The sequence below is a fragment of the Acromyrmex echinatior genome, chromosome 4, assembly GCF_024713525.1.
Source record: "Acromyrmex echinatior isolate Ae372 chromosome 4, ASM2471352v2, whole genome shotgun sequence".
NCBI classification, from domain to species: domain Eukaryota; kingdom Metazoa; phylum Arthropoda; class Insecta; order Hymenoptera; family Formicidae; genus Acromyrmex; species Acromyrmex echinatior.
Genome location: NC_141855.1, coordinates 13,006,170 through 13,025,276, shown reverse-complemented (window position 1 = coordinate 13,025,276; position 19,107 = coordinate 13,006,170). Strand labels below are relative to the sequence as shown.

Genomic DNA, 19,107 nt, shown 5'->3' with positions numbered 1-19,107 from the left:
TGGCAAAATTGTATAGGTATGTATACTAAACTCCTTTAAAGCCAAGAATTTTAAAAATTTTGCAAAATTCCTTGATTTTTTTCTTGATTTCTCTAACCGTTTTCCAATTTCCTGACAATTCCTTCATTTTCCTTTTGTCGCAACCTTACTACACAATTATTTTCATAATTCAACAAAATTATTTTCAAATCTATATCTGGCTAAATTTTCAGATATTTCAATAAAATCGTTCTTCCCAGATAATATCGTATAATACATATGTACATATATTCCTCATAGTTTTTCTCCTATTACTCTAAACGCCTCGCACTTTCTCTAAGCACAAGGCACAATTCTATGCCAGCCTTTCTGCCACAAGTTGACCCCGCCGAATTACCTCCGATATCGCTGTCATTCTCCATGGAAAATGGCACGATGTAGGTCGTTCGTTCATATATTGTCTCGTCGGTCGTCTGCGTGATCGGATCCGCCGTGGCAACGAGGAGTCTCAAGATCAGGGCTAGCGACGCCGCCAGTTGAGCGGCACTGGCCACGTTGGCCCACGACATTTCTTCTTCTTTCTTCCTTTCTTCGCACGCTGCAGCTGTAGAACGTCGTGTGCTCTCTCTCTCTCTATCTCTCTCTTCCTTTTACTCTTGCTCCAAATCTCTTTTTCTTTCTCTCTCTCTTGCTATTTCACGAATTCACCCATCTTCGCCGAGGAACACGGCGCGTTCCTCTCGCGACACGTCTTCGCTCAATTATCGCACTGTCTTTGTCGCAACGGCTGTCCAAGAGCAGAGCGCACAACGACGCATTGTCAACGACACATCAATCGATTCGTTGTCACTGTCACATCGCGGGCGCAAAAGGTTCCTCGGGTTATTGGACGACGAATCAACACCTTTCGGCGAGAATCGTCGCGGCGTGATTTCACGACGGTAGATTTCAGAATAAGTACTTCCTGTTGAGAACAAACAACCTCGCATAAGTCCCGAGACGATTCTATCGCGAGCGCGAGCTTCTCGTGAATCGGCCCGATGCGGTGCGGCGACTCGCGCGAAAGGGAGACACCCAAGTGAGAAATCCCGGTGGAGCCCGTGCACGGCGAATGCGGAAATCGCACTATCTACAAAACGCGAGAGAGTTCCATGAGGTCATACCTCGACTCGTATCTACCACCAGACTCAGAAAGGTCGAATCGAAAGCGGTTGACACCGATAGCGCTAACTTGTGCGCATCTATTCACACCGATAAGACTTGTATATTGCTTTATCAATATTTAAACTACTCCGGTAGCGATAGCAATCGCTTTAGCGTTGCAGATAAAGGCTCAAAAAGTAGATCTCTAGGAAAGTAACTGAAGTATTATTACAAATACCGATCGTGTTTCTAAGTATTCGTCATCAAACGCATGATCGTGTATCACGAGGGAAGATCGCAGGCAGCAGCGGATTATTCGGCCCCCTTGGAACGTTGTAGAGTCACTTCCCCTTGCATTTTTAGTGGGATAGAGACTAGGGGAATAGGCATTCTAAACAACGATGGTCAGTATCGATATATTGTTTTGTCAACCAATCTATTAAGCACAGAAATATATCAGTTTATTGCTAAGAAAAGTGATTACTGAATTTACCTTTTTCCTTTTAAATAACGGTTGTTTTTAACAAAGAATATTTTCTTGACGATAGTCATAAAATATGCTTATGATAAATTTTAGAAGAATTCATTAATGTGTACTAAAAACAAGAATTTATTTTCTTTGGAAGAATTTTATAAAATTGATCAAGAAGAAATGACACTTTATAAATAAAATATCATTTATATAAAAAAATCGAATTTGTTTTGATTAAATAATCGTCATTGAAGTAATTAAACTTACTAGAATTTACACAAAATTTATTTTGAATAAATTTGGTGCTTGATAAACTTATGATAGATTTTATGGATACATGAACTCTTTTCTTGACACAAGTATAATAATTATTATTTATGTACAATATGTATTTTTCTTGTGTATACTGAAAAAAAATGTATATTCCATTTTAATAAATATTTATTATTAGGTGTTGGAATTAATTCGTAGCGTTTTTAATGAAAGAATGTTATTTATTTCACATGAGCATTAAAAAATACATTAATGAAAGTACTTCCCATCATTTGTAAAACGCTACGAATTAATTCCAACACCTAATATAACTAAATATTCAATTAAATATTCAACTAAATATTTATTAAAATTGACTATATTTTTTTCTCAGTATACAAATATAATATTAGATAGAAGTAAAAAAAAGCAGAAAATATAATTGCAATTATATTTTCATTAAAAGTTAGGACAAATTTTATCGAAACCAATTTTTTTCTCAAAATTAACTGAACATTTTTGTTTATTATATCTTTATTATAATATCTATACGATATAGATCATTTCAGCAACATTGTAGTAACACTGTAACGTTTTTGAAATATTGAAGCAACATTGCAACAATTGCTGCAAGCTTCTGTGTTATATGGGTAACTTTCAACATAAAAATTTTGTTATAATTGTTGTGCATCAAAATTTTTACTAAAAAATTGAAATTAAAGGATGAATTTTTCAAGTATTCGCATTTGTAAAGATTATAATTCGTGACGTAGATTATTTCTTAACCACTTAGAACAAAAGTCTCAGACTCATATCATTACAGGGGAACTGATCTCTAAATAAGATCTCAACACAATATAGAAAGTTCGTGCACGTACAAGCTTTTCCTCCCGTACGTCCTTTCAATTTTCGATCAACGAAGAGAAGATACTTTTGAAGCGACGAGAGTAAATTTTCCTGATATAATGAGAACAATTAAACATCAGTCGCAGGAGAAACTGAATTTGCCAGGTTAAATGGATAAAGAAGCAAATTATAGGACGGCCAATAACAATAGCGCTTCCTCGTCAATAGAAAGGAAGAGAAAGACAGAAATAGAGAGAGAGAGAGAGAGAGGGGGGGGGGCAAGATACCCCTCGCACAAAGAGAATCGCGCTCCAGTTTCATATTCCATTTACTGCCTAATTGGCTCGGAATAGATAAATAATTGCAAGAGCTTCGAAATAATGCCGACCAATAACGCGATACGCGTTATTTCGCGACAATATAAACTTTTTATTTCAATGAAGAAGAATCGCGCATGCGACCACATATAACGACGGCTTACAATTGGCTCATAAAGGAATAATGACGTTTCGTTAAAGTTCTTTTTATACGAAACATAAAAGATGTATGTTGCACGCTTCGCATTGAAACAGTAATTAAAATATGATATTTCCTTTATTGCGTTTACGATTGAAGTTATTGTAATTAAAATAGCGGACTATGTGTGCGTCAAACATGTTGAATATTTGTTAGCGAGAACATTTGAAAACTTCGGTCCTCCGCGAGAAAGGGCGATGTAAAGCGGATGAGACTAATCCACGATTCCCACGTCAATTCGCTTGCACGAGTTTTTATTTCACAGTGAGACGGAACCCTGCATAATCGTCCAAATGAGAGAGAGAGAGAGAGAGAGAGAGAGAGAGAGAGAGAGAGAAAAAACCGGGACCGCGCCCCATTTCGTGACTCGTCTACATTTGGCCGGCGCGAAACAAAATGTCTCACAATGATGCACTATCGAAAATTACCCGGAAGAAGACGAAGGAGGAGACAATAATGATTGAGTGAAATCAGTACATTTGGCCCTTTATGAATTTCGTAATGTAATCAAGTCCCGCATCTTCCGAAAGCATAATCTTTATGGCGTATCTTCAATCAGGATAAGGAGAGAATTGGAGAGAAATGTCGATGGATTGCATGTCGCACGCGGATGCTACGATGAACGCGCCACGGACTATTCATGAGGAACGTCAGGTCGAAATTGGGACAGCCCGAGAGTTCGTGATTCGAAACGGCAGTGAGGAATGGATTGACCCCGATCGCACGAGAGCGATTTTTGCGCGAGAGAAGCACCGGAGCGTGCGTCGACCCTGCGCCAATCTGTCGGTTGCCGTATACTTCCTTCCCCGACGATTCTGTTGAAGTATTTCAAAATTTCGCTGCACGAAAAGAACGATTTTAATGAAATTTAATGAAATATCTAAACACTTGATTAGCTACAGATCAGAAAATAATTTTGTAGAAATATCAAGCATATTTAATAATGATGTACAAAATTGTGATGTTCTAGTTACCAGTCTGAGCGTCTTCACATCATTACTTTGATCCAACAAAATTATTTTTGGATTTGTACTTACAATTAGTTAAAATTGTAAATATAATATACTTGAGCAAAACTATTTTCGTGTAGGTATACTGAAAGAAAAGATTGGTTAAATATAGTATAGCATTCTTAATTGGGTGCAGCATCCAATTAAAAATAGTGTGCCATATTTTACCATCTAAATTGCTGTAGCAGCCAATCTTCTCTTTTAATATACAGATCTGAAAAGAATTTTGTTTGGACCAAAATAATTAGGACGCTCAAACTGCATTGTTAAATTTATTAATGTTAAATTATACCCAATTTGAGTTACTTTAACCATTTTTGTCGGTCGCTACTATCATTTAATACGTCGTTAATTTTATTGAAATGATGGAATTAAACAATTTCACTGAAGAAAATTATTAAATTTGATTCAAATTTAATCGATTACTTCCTAAGTACATTAATATGGACGATTTTTACTCTGGAAATGTGGAGTTTAAAAATAAAAAAAATGTATATTTAATTTAAAGAGTTATCATTGTTGCTTTGATATTTAGCATAGTTAAAATATCAAAATTTTTCGCAGTGTTAGTCAACATACTTGAGATTCCTACACTGAAAAAAGAGTTTAGTAATAACACTAAATGTTTAGTGAAACAAGGTCAATTAAATTAATTAACATAACTAAAAATTATTTTACTTTCCTAAATATTTAGTAGGTATTATCAAAATTTAGAAAAATAAAATAATTTTTGTTTATATTAACTAAAATTTGGTAACTATTATCAAACCTTTTCAATGTATGTGATCTATCAAAATTATTTTTCAATCTATATCTAGCCAAAATTTTGACTAAATTCTTCAAACAAAATCGTTCCTTTCGTTTCTTTTCCTAGGGCGCGTTCACCACCTGAGTGCTCTGTATCTTTTTATTCTTTTTTAGTCCAGTGAACAAGAATGAAATAAATCTGAGTGGCACTCAGGAAATCTGAACATAGCCCTATGCGTTTCCGTGATGTGGTCGCAGCGGATGCACCAAGTTCTACCTCGCAACGACGACCGAGTCCGTCAATGTCGCTTCGTCAACGTTGTCGTCGTCGTCGCCGTCGCCGAGCGTCGCCACACCGCGTCGCGCCGCATCGAGACAGAATCGTTCGATTCTACTATATTTCCTCTCGAATCAAACCGGAAGTTAGAGAGACGACGTGATTCTCTCCGTTTCTTGTATTATTCAACACTATTTGCAATCTACTCTATTTTTTTTTAGAATCACTGCCGTAGCGACGCTTTTATTATTCAATGACATTTATTGTCTAGTTGAAAATTTACGATTTTTTTTGTGATAACTAAAATCTTACTTGTAAAAGCAGAACATTCCGATAGTTAGACTTTCTTGTGCCAAGTATGAACAAAGTAAGTTAAACGTTGTCACAGATGTGTCATTGAAATTTATCAATATTTCTCGTTAATCAAAGTGACTCATATACATGTATAATAGTATTACTTGTTTTCTTCTTTCACCTTGGGAATATAAAGGAAAATGAACAGTGTCAATAAAATCTATTGAAGCTTGCTATAATCGAAAAGAGTTGCAATAGAAATTTCTCACGTCGAATATAAAAGGACTGAAAGCTAAGCGACGAAGAAAAGCTATGGATTCAGTTCCCATTTTCACTTTAGTGATATCTGTCGTCTCATTGAAACCGATTAATACTTTTCGATAATCAAAATCACTCGTAAAATCGCGTCGTCCACGACGATGATTCACGCTTAAGTCAACGCACTGGAAAGCAAAGTTGTAGGAAAAAAAAATAGAAAGAAAGAATATAACAAGTGTTATTTTTCTACACAATGAATACATTCCTCCATCGATTAATCAACTTCTTCCTCCTCTCCCGTTTCCCTTTCAAGTATTCGCTCGCGTCATTCCCAAAGTACGAGGACATGAAAGGATCCCAAGGATTTTTTCCCGAAGGACACAGCGGTTCGGTTTCGTACTTCCTGCACCTGCCTGACGCACTGGAGAGACCTGACGAATCGAACGAGAGACGATTCGGAGAGAAAAAGAAAAAACACGGAAAAAGATGTAAAGAGGTACGCGGAAAGTTATAGCGTGGCCTGTCGCGAAGTACGGAGGATATTACGGATTCGCCGCACCAGTTACATTTTGGCACTGCTCTACATGCACATCTCTCGCTTACGCTCGCGTCGTATCGACCCCTCGACCTCGTCGTCTCTGCCCACTCCGAAATACGAAATCCGATTCGGAGCAGCGGGACTCTCCGATCGAAGAGCGGCTCCCGGCGACTCGTGCGGCCCGAACAAAGGATCACACCCAGGCAGGCGAGCGACGACCTGCCCGCGATATATCCTTACGATTTCACGGACTAGGCGTCAACCAGCGATTCGGAGGAGGCGTCGTCGGAATCGACGGTCCGCCGCCATCTCGGCGAGCTCGCACTGTCTCTCTTTCTCTCTTTCTCTCTCTCTCTCTCTCTCTCTCTCTCTCTCCCTTCCTCTCTTTCTTTACCAGCGGGACAGCCTTTCTCTCGGTCGCGATTTTTTTTCGCACTCGGCGATTCCGCGAGCCGCACCAACCGCAAATCGACGAGGAAACGCACGCGACTCGAGATTATTTCAACACAAAAGCGAGCACTCACACCGGAATGACGCGGGTACTGTCAACCGCGCGCGTGAGCGCGACGCGTGCACGCCAACGACTACACGCGCACTCCCGCTGCATCGAGGTTGCGCTCACTTCGAATTACGCTCGTTCACCGTTCACGCACTCACGCGCGTACACGCGCCCGCCCGCCCGCGCCCGCGAGCTCGAAGCCGCAGCTCGTGCATCGTTGCGGGTCCCTCTCGTATCCGGCGCACCACCGGGGGGAGGGTACTGTACGAGATCAAAGCGTGAATCTCACACTCTTCTTTGTGAAATATTTATATCGAAATTTCTATTTTTTTCGAGGAACACTCGTTGCATCCACTCGCTCCGTACGCTCCGTCCCGCGTACAACGTTTTTTCTTTTGTCTCTTCTCTAAGTGAATTTTCAACCAGCAATGGGTCACGGTACCATGAATATCCAATGATCCCAGAATCAAAGTCAAGCCTCCACGGAGACATGAAGGCACCACTTTTTAGCCTGACAACGTTGCACGCGGTCGAGAGACCCGAGATACACGTGCGGACGCCCGACGCGGACTCGATTGGACTCGATACTCCGTTTCTCGATTCTCGTCAGTTCTCGTTGTCGGATCCCGGCTGACGACGACGACTCACGGCGGTGGCGACGACGGCGACGACGACGACGACGACGACGACGACGACGACGAGCAGACCGGCTGCTGGCGTGCCGATGCAGCGTGCTCGCCGCGGCCGACTCGAGCGGGCACTTCTCCTTTCTCTCTCTCTCTCTCTCTCTCTTTCACTTGACTGCCGCGTGCTCAGTGCTGAAAAATCGGGGAAAATCGATTGTCGAGACCAGGCGCGGCGTCGACCGAAACGCCGTAGCAGCTGCTCCTGCTTTCTCTCTCTCTTTCTTTCTCCTCTCCTCTCCTCTCCCTCTCTCTCTCTTCTCCAATCTCTCTCCTCGTCTCCTCTCGGTCTCTCTCTGCAGTCGGCTTCCTCTGTCGCACAGTCACCGGCTGTCACGATCCCCACTTCTTCTCCTTCCTCCCGTCCGTTCCGCATCTCTCTCGCACGAATGAGATCCTCTCTTTCTCTCTTGGACCTTTGAATCAGCTGCCTCTGGCCTCTTTCTTTATCTCCTGTTTTCCTTTCCCTCTCTCTCTCTCTCTCTCTCTTTCTCTTTCTCTCTTTCGCTCCTTCTCATTCTCATTAGTAAGCTTATAAAATTAAGTCTCGTTGGAAACTCCTTAATAAGTTAGCAGAATAAACTCTTTATAAAAATACTAAATTTCTATTGAATGTCGAGAAACGTTTCTGTGAATGAGAAATTCTCAAGCACATACTCGCGATGATTCTAGCAGTCTAGATTATAGGAATATTCCCTTCGGAAATGGAGCACTCCCGACGTTCGAGAAGAATTTCTATCGTAGACGAGAATGCAGCGGCAGGTGGAAAGTTGGCGGTAGATGACGATCATCGCAGAGCGATGACGATGATTCAGGATGCAACGATGAAAACGATGAATCACCAGCAGCAGATTTAAACAGGCTATATAATGTATTCTAAATGCGTTAGAAACAAGGAATGAAACTTCACTCTGTGCAGAATGAATTCTGTGCTTGACGATCCTTTTTCCTCGGAGAAAATGATTTCAAAATTCCATCTTAACATTTCAATTACAAACGATAAATATTTGGATAGATACGTTCGTAATCCCGTACGAATTGCCGCGATGCGATAAGAGAGATCCCGAAGTCTAAGTCTAGCCGAGGGCAATGCGAGCTCTCTGCTTAATAATTAACACAAATGTTAATACAAACGATATTGTGAACAAGCAAACATTCACCTTCGTAACTACGTAGAACTCTCGTATTGCAGCTGCAGCTAAACCAGCTTTCCGTTGAATACCTTGTTACGAACGATACCCGCGTTCTGCTTTACCGTGCTTGGGTATATACGGTATTCTATATCTGCTTTATACTCGGAGAGAATTTCCTAATTTAATTTCGTACTCGGATTTATCGTTCCAATTTCTGCCAAGTCTCATGGAAAATCATGCGATGATAGCTCACGATTTTTTACCTTCCCCTCCCCCCCCCCTCCCCTCGCCTCCTACTTACCTCCTTCGTCAGTCATCACCGTCACGGTCGACGCAGGTCCGTGACCCTCGGGGTTGAATACCTGCAGAGAGACGAGGTACTGCGTGAAGGTATCCAAATTGTGAATACTGTGATTCTGAAAAAGAAAAGACATATTTTTTTTTCTTTCTTTTTTTTATTTTCGTTATCTTCTCACCTAACAAATGGCGTACTAAGATGAAGCGTTCGCGCTACTTACGTCAACAGCAGGATCACGAATGTAAACGTTTTTCATTTCTTCATCCGCTTTCTCGCGTCGCCGGTATCCGATGCGATACCCAAGGAACTCGCCGTGTATGGTGTCGCGACTCGGTGGCTTCCACGCCAGATAAATAGACGTCGCTGAGGTATTGTGTGCCGCCGTGATGGTTGGTTTTCCTTCTGGTACTGTAAATAATCATATATATTGTACGTAAATCCTTCCAATCCTAAACTTTAAGGGGGGAGGAAAACGGGATCCCAAAAATAGAGACGAGAGAAAAGCTAATCCTGAAAAAGTACATTGCGCGCTCGAAAGAGAAAAGTATTACGTCCGCGTTTATGAATGCAATACGTATCTCGTTACACGAGGAAATTCGCGCGACTTCGAGTGGCCAAAGCTCATCTAAATATCGTGTATGTTTATTCCATGCGAGAACAGATTGTTTTATCCCTACGGGAAATCTCGATGAAGCTCCGCGGTTCTCTCTCTTCTTGTTCTTTTCTCTCTCTCTCTCTCTCTCTCTCTCTCTCTCTCTCTGTCTTTAGAATATTATTATTTCTGTTATTTTCACTAATATCTATAGTTCTTCATTTTATTCCTATAATGTATTATTTTTGTTATTTTGTATTATTTTTATTATTATTCTTTATTTGCAGCTCTTCATTTTTATTTGTAACGTATATTATATTTTCTATTTTTTATGTTTTTTTTTTATACGTTTGTTGCGTTGCTCTCTGCTTTACCTTGTATTTAAAATTTTTAAAGAGGCTCTTTTGCTCTAGAACTAAATTAATCAATCAATCAATTAATCAATCAATTTCTCTCTCTCTCTCTCTAAAGTATTATTATTTTTGTTTCTTTTGTTTATTATTTTCATTATTACTCCTTATTATCTGTAGCTCTTCATTTTATTTAAAATGTATTATATCTTCTATTTCTTTATATTTTCTTTTGTTTTGTGCTTTTGTTTTTGATTACTGTCTGTTTTGTCTTAAAGTTCTTAGAAGGCTTGTCCTAAAACTAAAATAAACGCTCAATCAATCAATCAATCGATCAATTTTTCTCTCTTTTTCTTCCTTTCTTATCAAAACATTTTAATTTAACGTTAAATATTATACACTATAGAAATCCATCAGTTGAAAAAAAACCTGATTCTATAGAACAAAGCGATATGATATACCGTAAAAAATAATATTTAAAGTTGCTGCGGAACGCAACGTTCGATGGCCGGAAATCGATAGTTGTGATTGCGTCGAATACGAATAAATATTAAACTCTCCTGCCCCCTCCTCCCCCCCTCCCCCCGCTCCTCCCCTTTCCGGGTGAACAGAGAAAAATTAAAACGTAATATTTAATCGACAATCATGGATATAAATTTTCAAACTCTTGGAAATTTCAAGTTTTCCCCATGTTTATGGAGGAGCGCGATATAAAATTTTGCCATTCGTACGTGTTGTTGACGCACGCGCGAATGTATTTTACGCTCGACATAGAATGTATATTTCCGACGAAATCATTCGATCTATGTTAACAATATCTCTTTATATACATACGCGCCATCGTTTACCAGCATACGTACCGTTTATTGATCTCCCTCCCTCGTGGAATTGTTTTCGAAATCGGACATTTTTAATTCCGCGTTTCCGCGCGCATATGAACCGCATCTAAATCCGCATATCGCAATCCACATACGCGCGGTAAATTGATATCTTTTTCCATGTCGTTACATGTAGAAAAATGAGTCGATGGAAGCGACCGAATTTTTTCGCACCCCCCCCCCCCAAAAAAAAAAAATACATATTCGTTCCACCGTGAATTTTTGCCGTTATTAAATATCGTTTTCTTCGCGCGCGACGCGTTTCACACATCCGAGAAGCACCGCGCGGCTATTCAATCTCCATGACGTCGACCGAAATGCACGGGTGTGAGCCGCTAAAAAATGGTCGTGTAATAATTTTAATGCTGGTGTAATTTGTTTCAGGTTGCCTTATCGCGAAGGCAAGGCAGGTGAGGCTCGTTGTCCCCAGTTACGGCAGACGACCCAAGTTCGAAATAATTAGCATCCGCGTGTCACTTTTTGAAACACCCCCCGTCGCCCTGTCGCGATATCGCGTCGGCACGTCGCGTCGCGACGGCCGACTCGGCCGCGGGGGATGAGAAATTATCGCAGAAATTATACCGAGACATTTAATGCGCGTTGTGCGTCAGTGGCCGCTCAGTTAACCTGACCGACCCATCCGTCGTGTTTAATGCTGGTGAAAACGTTAATTGCACGATAACGAAGCGATTAATTGTGCGAAGACGATCGCAGCGTCAGTACAAGAAGTGGAAAAGTAAGGAATTGTCAAGTAAGGGATGCCACGATAACGAGCAATCTCGCCATCAATTATTTAATTAATTATCAATTTTTTTATTAATTGATATTTAATTACCCTCTATCTAACAATCTATCTTTATATTTGTAAACAAATAGGAAAACCGATCGTCAATTTACGATTCCAAGAAAGAATAATAAATATTGGATTAATTATATCTTTGCAATTATTTCTGCACTGAAAAAAAAATATATACGAATATTATTGTTGTCTTATTCTGGTTTGTTTTATTACTGGTAGGCTTTGTAACAGCAATTTTGCCGACGTCTAATCATTTGCAAGCTATTATTGTCTATTGTATTTATGTTTATGTTAACTATAGTCCATTGTTTCATACTTTATGTCTATTACTCTGTTAACATGTAGTCTTTTTCTTATAGCTTTACAATAAACTAAATTAAATTAAATCAAATTAAATATTGTATCTTACATAAGGTAAAACTGCGCCATTGATAAAAATGTTCTACTTAATTGTCAGAAAAGAGGATAATGTGTGGCGTACAACGATAAGCTGATAAGTGAATAGAGTATTAGTAGAAACAAGTGAAAAGTGATAAGTCGCTTAGGTTGCCTCCGCCCCTTCACTTACGTTGGGCAATTTAGAGCTGCGATAAATGCAAGCTGCACTTTTTACCGGTGCTAAATCTGCGTTAACTTATTATTACCCCGTCGGCGTGTTTATGACGATAGCGTCGGTTTTATGCTTCCGTGATATATTATCGAAGTACCAATTTCGCCGTAAGCGCTGAAACGCTTAATCGTGACAAACCGTCCGCGTAAACGTTGCTAATATTGTTCTCGAAATCTACGTATCGGCGTAATAGCGCCGTAAGTACACGAGCGTACATATTACATGGCTTAGCGTGCGAAATTACGCCATCCCGATCGAAGTTGCCGCTTTACGTAGTGTATCCCTTCCCCTTCCCCGTAATTAAACTGTAATTATTAATTTTTTTCTTAATACATTCTCGCTTGCGCTTTTACAGGTAAAACAGGTGGGTTCGTGTCGAACTCGACTAGCTTGAGTAAACGAATGATAAGGGCGTAAAAATTGGGCCGCATTGTCGAGTACGACACGATCGAAGAATCGCGGCCTGATTTCGTACTTTCAGACGAGTCATCATTTAACCGGGACGCGACAAAGTATTGTCGTTATGTAATATCAAGGTGGAAAATAAATTACCCTCGGTCACCCCCGTACTATAGATATTCTTCGGGTTCCCATCGCTACGTCGAAACGTGACTCGCGGAAAGGCGCCTTTATTGCATCTGCCGAGTCCCTCTACTACTTTATCAACCCCGTCGGAATCGAAAATAGTTCGCACAGCAGGCAGAAGCTACCGCTCTTTCCCGATTCTCGAGACGACTCCCGCGAATGAACTTACTTAGGATCCCGACCCATCGGATGTTGCGGCAGCAACAATGCGATTCACTTCTTTTCCTTCTCTATCTCTCTTTTTCTCTTTCTGTCAGTCTCTTGCTCGATTTTTAGTGAGAAAGGCTTCGTTCCCGTTTATTCCACGCCGAAGTTAATTGTACTGAGTGCGGGATATAGTATATCTAATCAATAAGCAAATTTCTCGGTTAAACCAATAGACGATTAAACCTTGAGTCCTTCATTTATCGTTATTATTACAAGCGGTTGTAAATCTGCTCAACTTGCTCAATATACAGAATTAACAATGTGGCCAGTGAATAATCTCCTTTAGCGAACATAATCGATAGTTATGATGGAACGTTGATTGACACATAGACACATCTATCTTACACGGATGGAATAAGTTTGTTGAGAGATATCTGAAAGTTTTTAGATACAGATCTGAAAATAATTTTGTTGGCTCAAAATAATTATGTAAGAATCTCAAGTATGATGAGCAGCACTGTAAAAAGTTTTAACACAAGCTATTAGTTCGAGTGTCCTACATACTTATTTTAATGGTTCAACTATTTTCTGATCTGTCCTGAGTTAAATTTAATTAAATTTTCAGAAAAACAACTTCTCTGTATATAAAATTAGAAATCCAGAAACTGTCATTGTTTGTAAGTAATAAGAGAAGAAAAGAATCAAATTGTTCCTTGTTTGTCCTACATAATTATTTTGATGGTGCAACTGAATTATTTTCAGATCAGTTTCTAGCTAAATTTACATACTTTCGTAAAACTGTACTTTCCGTACGTAAGTTCTAAAGAGTAAAGACACACTCTTTCATTGAGAAAAATCTTATAAAGTTAAAAATCCTGAAAGTGTCTCTAGGTACTTACAAGTACCTAGAGAAGAATTAAATTATTTCTTGTTAGATAATTCATATTTACGTTCAAAATACGAGATTGTCGCGTTTGATCTGCGGATCATCCTTGCGGATTCTCACAGAGATATGCTCTTACATTGACACCGACGGTGACCAAAAAAAAAAAAAAAAGGTGAGCAGTGAGCTGCTGGGTGAGCTCCTAGAATTTTCGGTTTGGCTCTCCGACTCGCTGGCGCGAATGAACTTACCAGGACGACGCAGTGCCGACGGGTGTCCCGATGGCTAATTGGTAGCTCGGTTGCGCTGTATATTTATGGCGAGCGGGGGCGAACGAGGTCCGGAAATGGGTACGAGGTCCGTGGTGCCGTATACGTATTTGGACCCGGCCGCGAGGTAAAGTGGTAGTAGAGAAGTTTCGTCGGTCCGTGCCCTATTGATCCGGGTGTACGGAGGGAGGTGAAAGGGTGCTTTCATTTGAGCCATCGTGAATTCCCGTGCCGTTGCCACACGGGCGAGCGACCGAGCGACTACCACCGGTCCGGATCGACCTATCTACCTATCGGCCGGCCTACCGCGTCCGATATCCACGAATTAGAATCACGAATTAGAATCCGGTAGCATAAACCAATGCGCGCCGGGTTCCACGGTATCACCGCGTTGTTCATCGTTTCGTTTGTTTGCCGAATGTCCGTCGAATCCGTCGTCGAACCTATACCGGACTCGCGCGACGGGATCGGCGAATCGCATGCAACGTGACCTGTCTACGCATCCTGTCAATATTGACGCATTATTCACCACTCGTACGATCGTCGATGTCGATGTGGGCATATCGACTGCCACATTCCGTTTGCAAACTGAAACGAATCGCGCGTCGCGCCGCGCCGCAATAACCGACGAGGAAGATATCGTTTTTCGAAGAGCGCATCAACAGTGTTTCCCGTTAGAGCCCGAAAATGCATCGTCCGTAATTAAAAACGGAGGGAACGAGTAGGTAAGCGCGAAAGTGCACCGCAGATGGAGAAACGATGGAATCTATCACCGTTCGGAAAAATTACAGACCAAAAAAATTGTCGTTCTTTCCCCGTATTAGTGTACACGCAAAAGAATATCGTTCTGTTACTAAAAAGTAATGGCTCAATTTTTCTTCCCTTTAAGTAACGGTTATTTTTAACAAAAAGTATTTTTTAAATAATATTAAAATAGACTTAGTAGAAGGAGAAAAATATTTGATGGAATTAACTGAAATTCTGATGGAAAATGAATAAATCTAGAATTCTAATTAAATTTATTAGATTTCTTGTTAAATTTATTAAAATTCTAGTTGAAATAATTAACATTTAAAATTTCCTTGATTAAATTTATTAGAATTCTAATAGATTTAACCAGAAATTTGTTAGACTTAACCAGAATTCCAGATCGTTCATTTTCTACTACAATTCCAATTAACTCAATCAAACATTTTTCCCCGTATAATTTTAGGAAAACTCGTTATTATACTCAAAACATTAATTTTCCTTTGAAGAATATTACAAGAAGAAACTTTATCGAAGAAACGACTTTATATAATAAACAAATCGAATTTCTTTTAATTTAATGATCTTGATTGAGTTTTACTAGGATTCAAAATATATTTTGAATAAATTTAATGCTCGTGATGAGCTTCTGATAGATTTGCGGATACATGAACTTTCAAAATACGTGAAACAAATAATAATTACTTCTGTAGGTCCTACAATATATATATTTTTCTGTGTATATACAATACATTCTTCCCCCGTCTATTTGTCTCTTGGAGAATGTCGTAAGTGACGTACGAAACGTCGTTCGCAGAAATACGTTCGCGGAAATACTTCGTTTCTTCGTACGTTGCAGTCGTGCACACCGTCGATTTCGAGTGCATGCGATACTCATTGCACCGACAACACGAATATATCGCGACCGCATTTCATCCTCGCGGCCGCGAACCGGCTTCGCACGACGAATGTATCGTTTTTCGATCACGCTACGTCCCTCGAAAGAGTTTTTTTTTCTTTTTCCCTCTTTTTTAATACATAAAAATTCGCGCACTGTATCGCGTTACTTAACATCACGTAAAAACAAACTGCGCGTGTCCCAGGTTCAACAATATTATATTTCTCGATATGGTATTCGTTAACTGGCGGAAGGACCGATTCGATAGCGCGATCGAATCTAAACTACCGTGGGAAAACGACCGTATGTTGCAGTCACGTAACGAAGCAACAAAAAAGAGAGAAAGAGAGAGGAGAGAATTATCTCGATTTTATCGTGAGCGTTATCTCGAAGCGTTAATTCAGGCACACAGCTGATGGGATCGCGTGCGATATTGCGACGGGAAATTACAAAAATACCGACGTCAATGATACGCGAATAAAATCGCGCGTAGGATTTCGCGATTTATCGACACCGTTGGAATAATATCACCGCCGAATTTTTTTTCCCCGGCCGTGTCACGTATCAGCTCATTGACGTCATTGTTTAAATTAATTATTAACACGGATGTGTGTACGAGCGCATTTCCACATGGAGATATGCGAAATCCAACTCGGCAATGCAGATGTGTCTCGATAGCCAGATAATTATTTCCATCTCACACGACGGAATGATGAACCATCGTTGATGAGCTACCCGGTCATGGTTATATGGCTACGTATGTACCTAATAAGAGTTGGGTTTGCATACAATATCCGTTTGCGAAATAAACTTGCAACGTAGTATCGCATTCCAATTTTTAACGTGAAACATCTCGGAAACAGAATCGAGTTCGGAACGGGAATATAAAATAAACCCTTGTTGATCCACGAAGAGAATGCATACACACTGAAAAAAGAGTCGGGTTAGATTAATTGGAATTCTGGTTAAAAATTGACAAATCAGAATTTTCTTGATTGAATCTATTATAATTTTAGTTGAGGTAGCTAGAATTGATACGATCAAAATCTTCTGGTTTGTTCATTTTTCAACTAGAAAATTTTCTTAGTGTAGTAAAAGCAATACGTTCACTGGTAAAAATATCCTCGGTTCTGTATACTTAATAATATAAATTTTAATGTAAGTAATATTAAGCGAAAATCAACTGAGAAATATTCAAACACAAATGAGTCATATTCTTATCTTAGTGCTTAATAATATTTGTGTGAATATTTTGTATGAATTTTATAATTTCCAGTTCAAGCAAACATCGATTATTGATGAAAGCTGTACATTTACAGATGGAAATATTCTCGATTCAGTATAATTACAGCGGAAAAAGAAACTGCATTAATTAGAATTCTGGCTGAAAATGGATAATTCAAATTTTCTGATTGAATCTATTATGATTCTAGTTCAGATAACCAAAATTCTGATTAATGTAATCGGGATCTTCTGGTTTGTTTATTTTCAACAAGAAATATTTCTTAGTGTAATAATATAAATATTAATTTAGGTAACATTAAGTAAAAATTCACTGACAAATATTGAACAAAAATGAAGTTCAGTTCTGACTTTCAAGATCGATAAATAATCAACATAATTTACTTAAAAATTATAAACTTCACACAAAAATGTTATTAGACACCAAATTCCGTTTCGATCAAATATGATCTTGTCTTATTTGTTTTAATTTAGGTTTCTGTTATATAAATTTATATACTGTGTTAGGTAGTTGTACAGAGAAATGTGACACTGAAACTTGTTGCAATATAACAGGGACGATATCCAAAATATTCGGCAATCGATACATTCAATTTAAAACTTAATTAGCATGCTATTAATATAATATTACGTGGTTAATAATGTAATGTAATATGTTACCGCCCTCTCTACGATAATATAAATTAATGTGTAAATAATTAAGAAAGGCATGTATGTGAATGCAGATATGAGTGAATATATGAAGAATGTCAAATTTCCTCTTTCCAATCTCTAAATAAACTATTAATTATATTATTAAATGCGATTAATTATAATAATTTGTACAAATTTGTGTAATATAAATTAAATAACTATTTTTAAAATATGTAATATAATATAATGTTATTAATATAATAAACATCCCGTAAATTGATCAGATATATTTTAACATTCTAACAAGCGACATGATATAAACTAAATACTCTAATAAAACCTAATATAAAAAAATTCGTTAAAAATTATATTCCTCCTATATGTATGCAATATTATAAAATCTATAAGCATCAATTATTCTGATTGACCCTGTAACATTTCGTATGTACTTTATCAGCGAATGATCAGCGCGCAGAACTGGAGAGCGCAAAACGTTGAGAGAAAAAAAAAACCTAGCGAACTGTAACAGACGCGAATTCAGTGCTCACGCGTTTACTCGTTCATCCGTTAAAAATGAACTGGGATTCCATCTACGAGGGTTACATTCCACGAGCCACCTAATTCTCGTTGGACCACGAGTTGGCCCTTCGCATGCACGCGCGCGCGCGCGCGCGCGAATAACCCGGTAATTGGGACCTGCGATCAGCGACGCGCGGGAATCCAGGTCGAAAAGGGTTGAGAGTGTGGAACGGCGAGATGGTCCTTGCACTCGCAAACTTTGTCGTCCGTGGCGCGTATATATGGCTACACGTTGCTGGCCATCCTCCTGCGCGGCCGCGCTCGACGGAATTTATAGGGTCGGCTTGGCTTAGCGCAAGATTCGACCCGCTCAACCTATTTCATAACGTGCGGGAGAATGACGTCAAGGACGCCGGCGATGAAAGAAAGGATCTGGGAAATACAGAGAGATAGAAAGAAAAAAGGAGGAAAGAAGAGAGAAAGAGAGAGAGAGAGAGAGAGAGAAGGGACGAATTAGCAAACAAAAGGAAAAAAATAGGCTCGACTTGAGCTTGCTTGTACGCTCCCGGCTGCCGGCTGCAATTAGCGCCTCTTTAGTTAGCCGTCCTGAACGATTCTTCTCGCCTCTCCGGATGCCAAGAACTGGTCGTGCCGCGCTCTCAATCCTCTCCCGTCCTCGCCGCCGCTGTATTCTTTCGGACTTTCCTCCTTTCGGCCGGAATTTCGTCACTTTCTTCCGCGTGTCGTCGTAAAACGCTTTGTGCCCCTCGGGAACGCTAACGACCAGAGGGTGTCAACCATTTAATTTAGCATGACGCCATTCAGCGTCATCGTGGTCGACAAACTTCGTTTTGATAGCCTGCGGGAGATGTAATTTGGACGATTGAATCGGTTTGAAGCACAGATGTACGCGACGAGAGGATATCCTAAAGCCGATATTGGTCCTCACTGGGGAAACTTTACTATCACAACGCTTCTAAAAGAGAGAGAAAGAGAGAGAGAGAGAGAGA

The 19,107-nt window shown here is 39.6% G+C and overlaps 1 protein-coding gene across 5 annotated transcripts in view; it reads right to left on the bottom strand.

The window, feature by feature from the left end:
- The window catches only part of LOC105146456 (Protein tyrosine phosphatase 99A), a 343,436-nt gene that overhangs the window by 21,097 nt on the left and 303,232 nt on the right, over nt 1-19,107 (bottom strand). For all 5 annotated transcript variants that reach the window (XM_011056736.2, XM_011056737.2, XM_011056735.2 and 2 more), the window contains 2 exons: nt 9,166-9,353; nt 8,949-9,063 (listed from right to left, as the gene is read on the bottom strand). In XM_011056736.2, the coding sequence (XP_011055038.1) occupies nt 8,949-9,063; nt 9,166-9,353 (303 nt within the window). The remainder of the gene's footprint in view (nt 1-8,948; nt 9,064-9,165; nt 9,354-19,107) is intronic.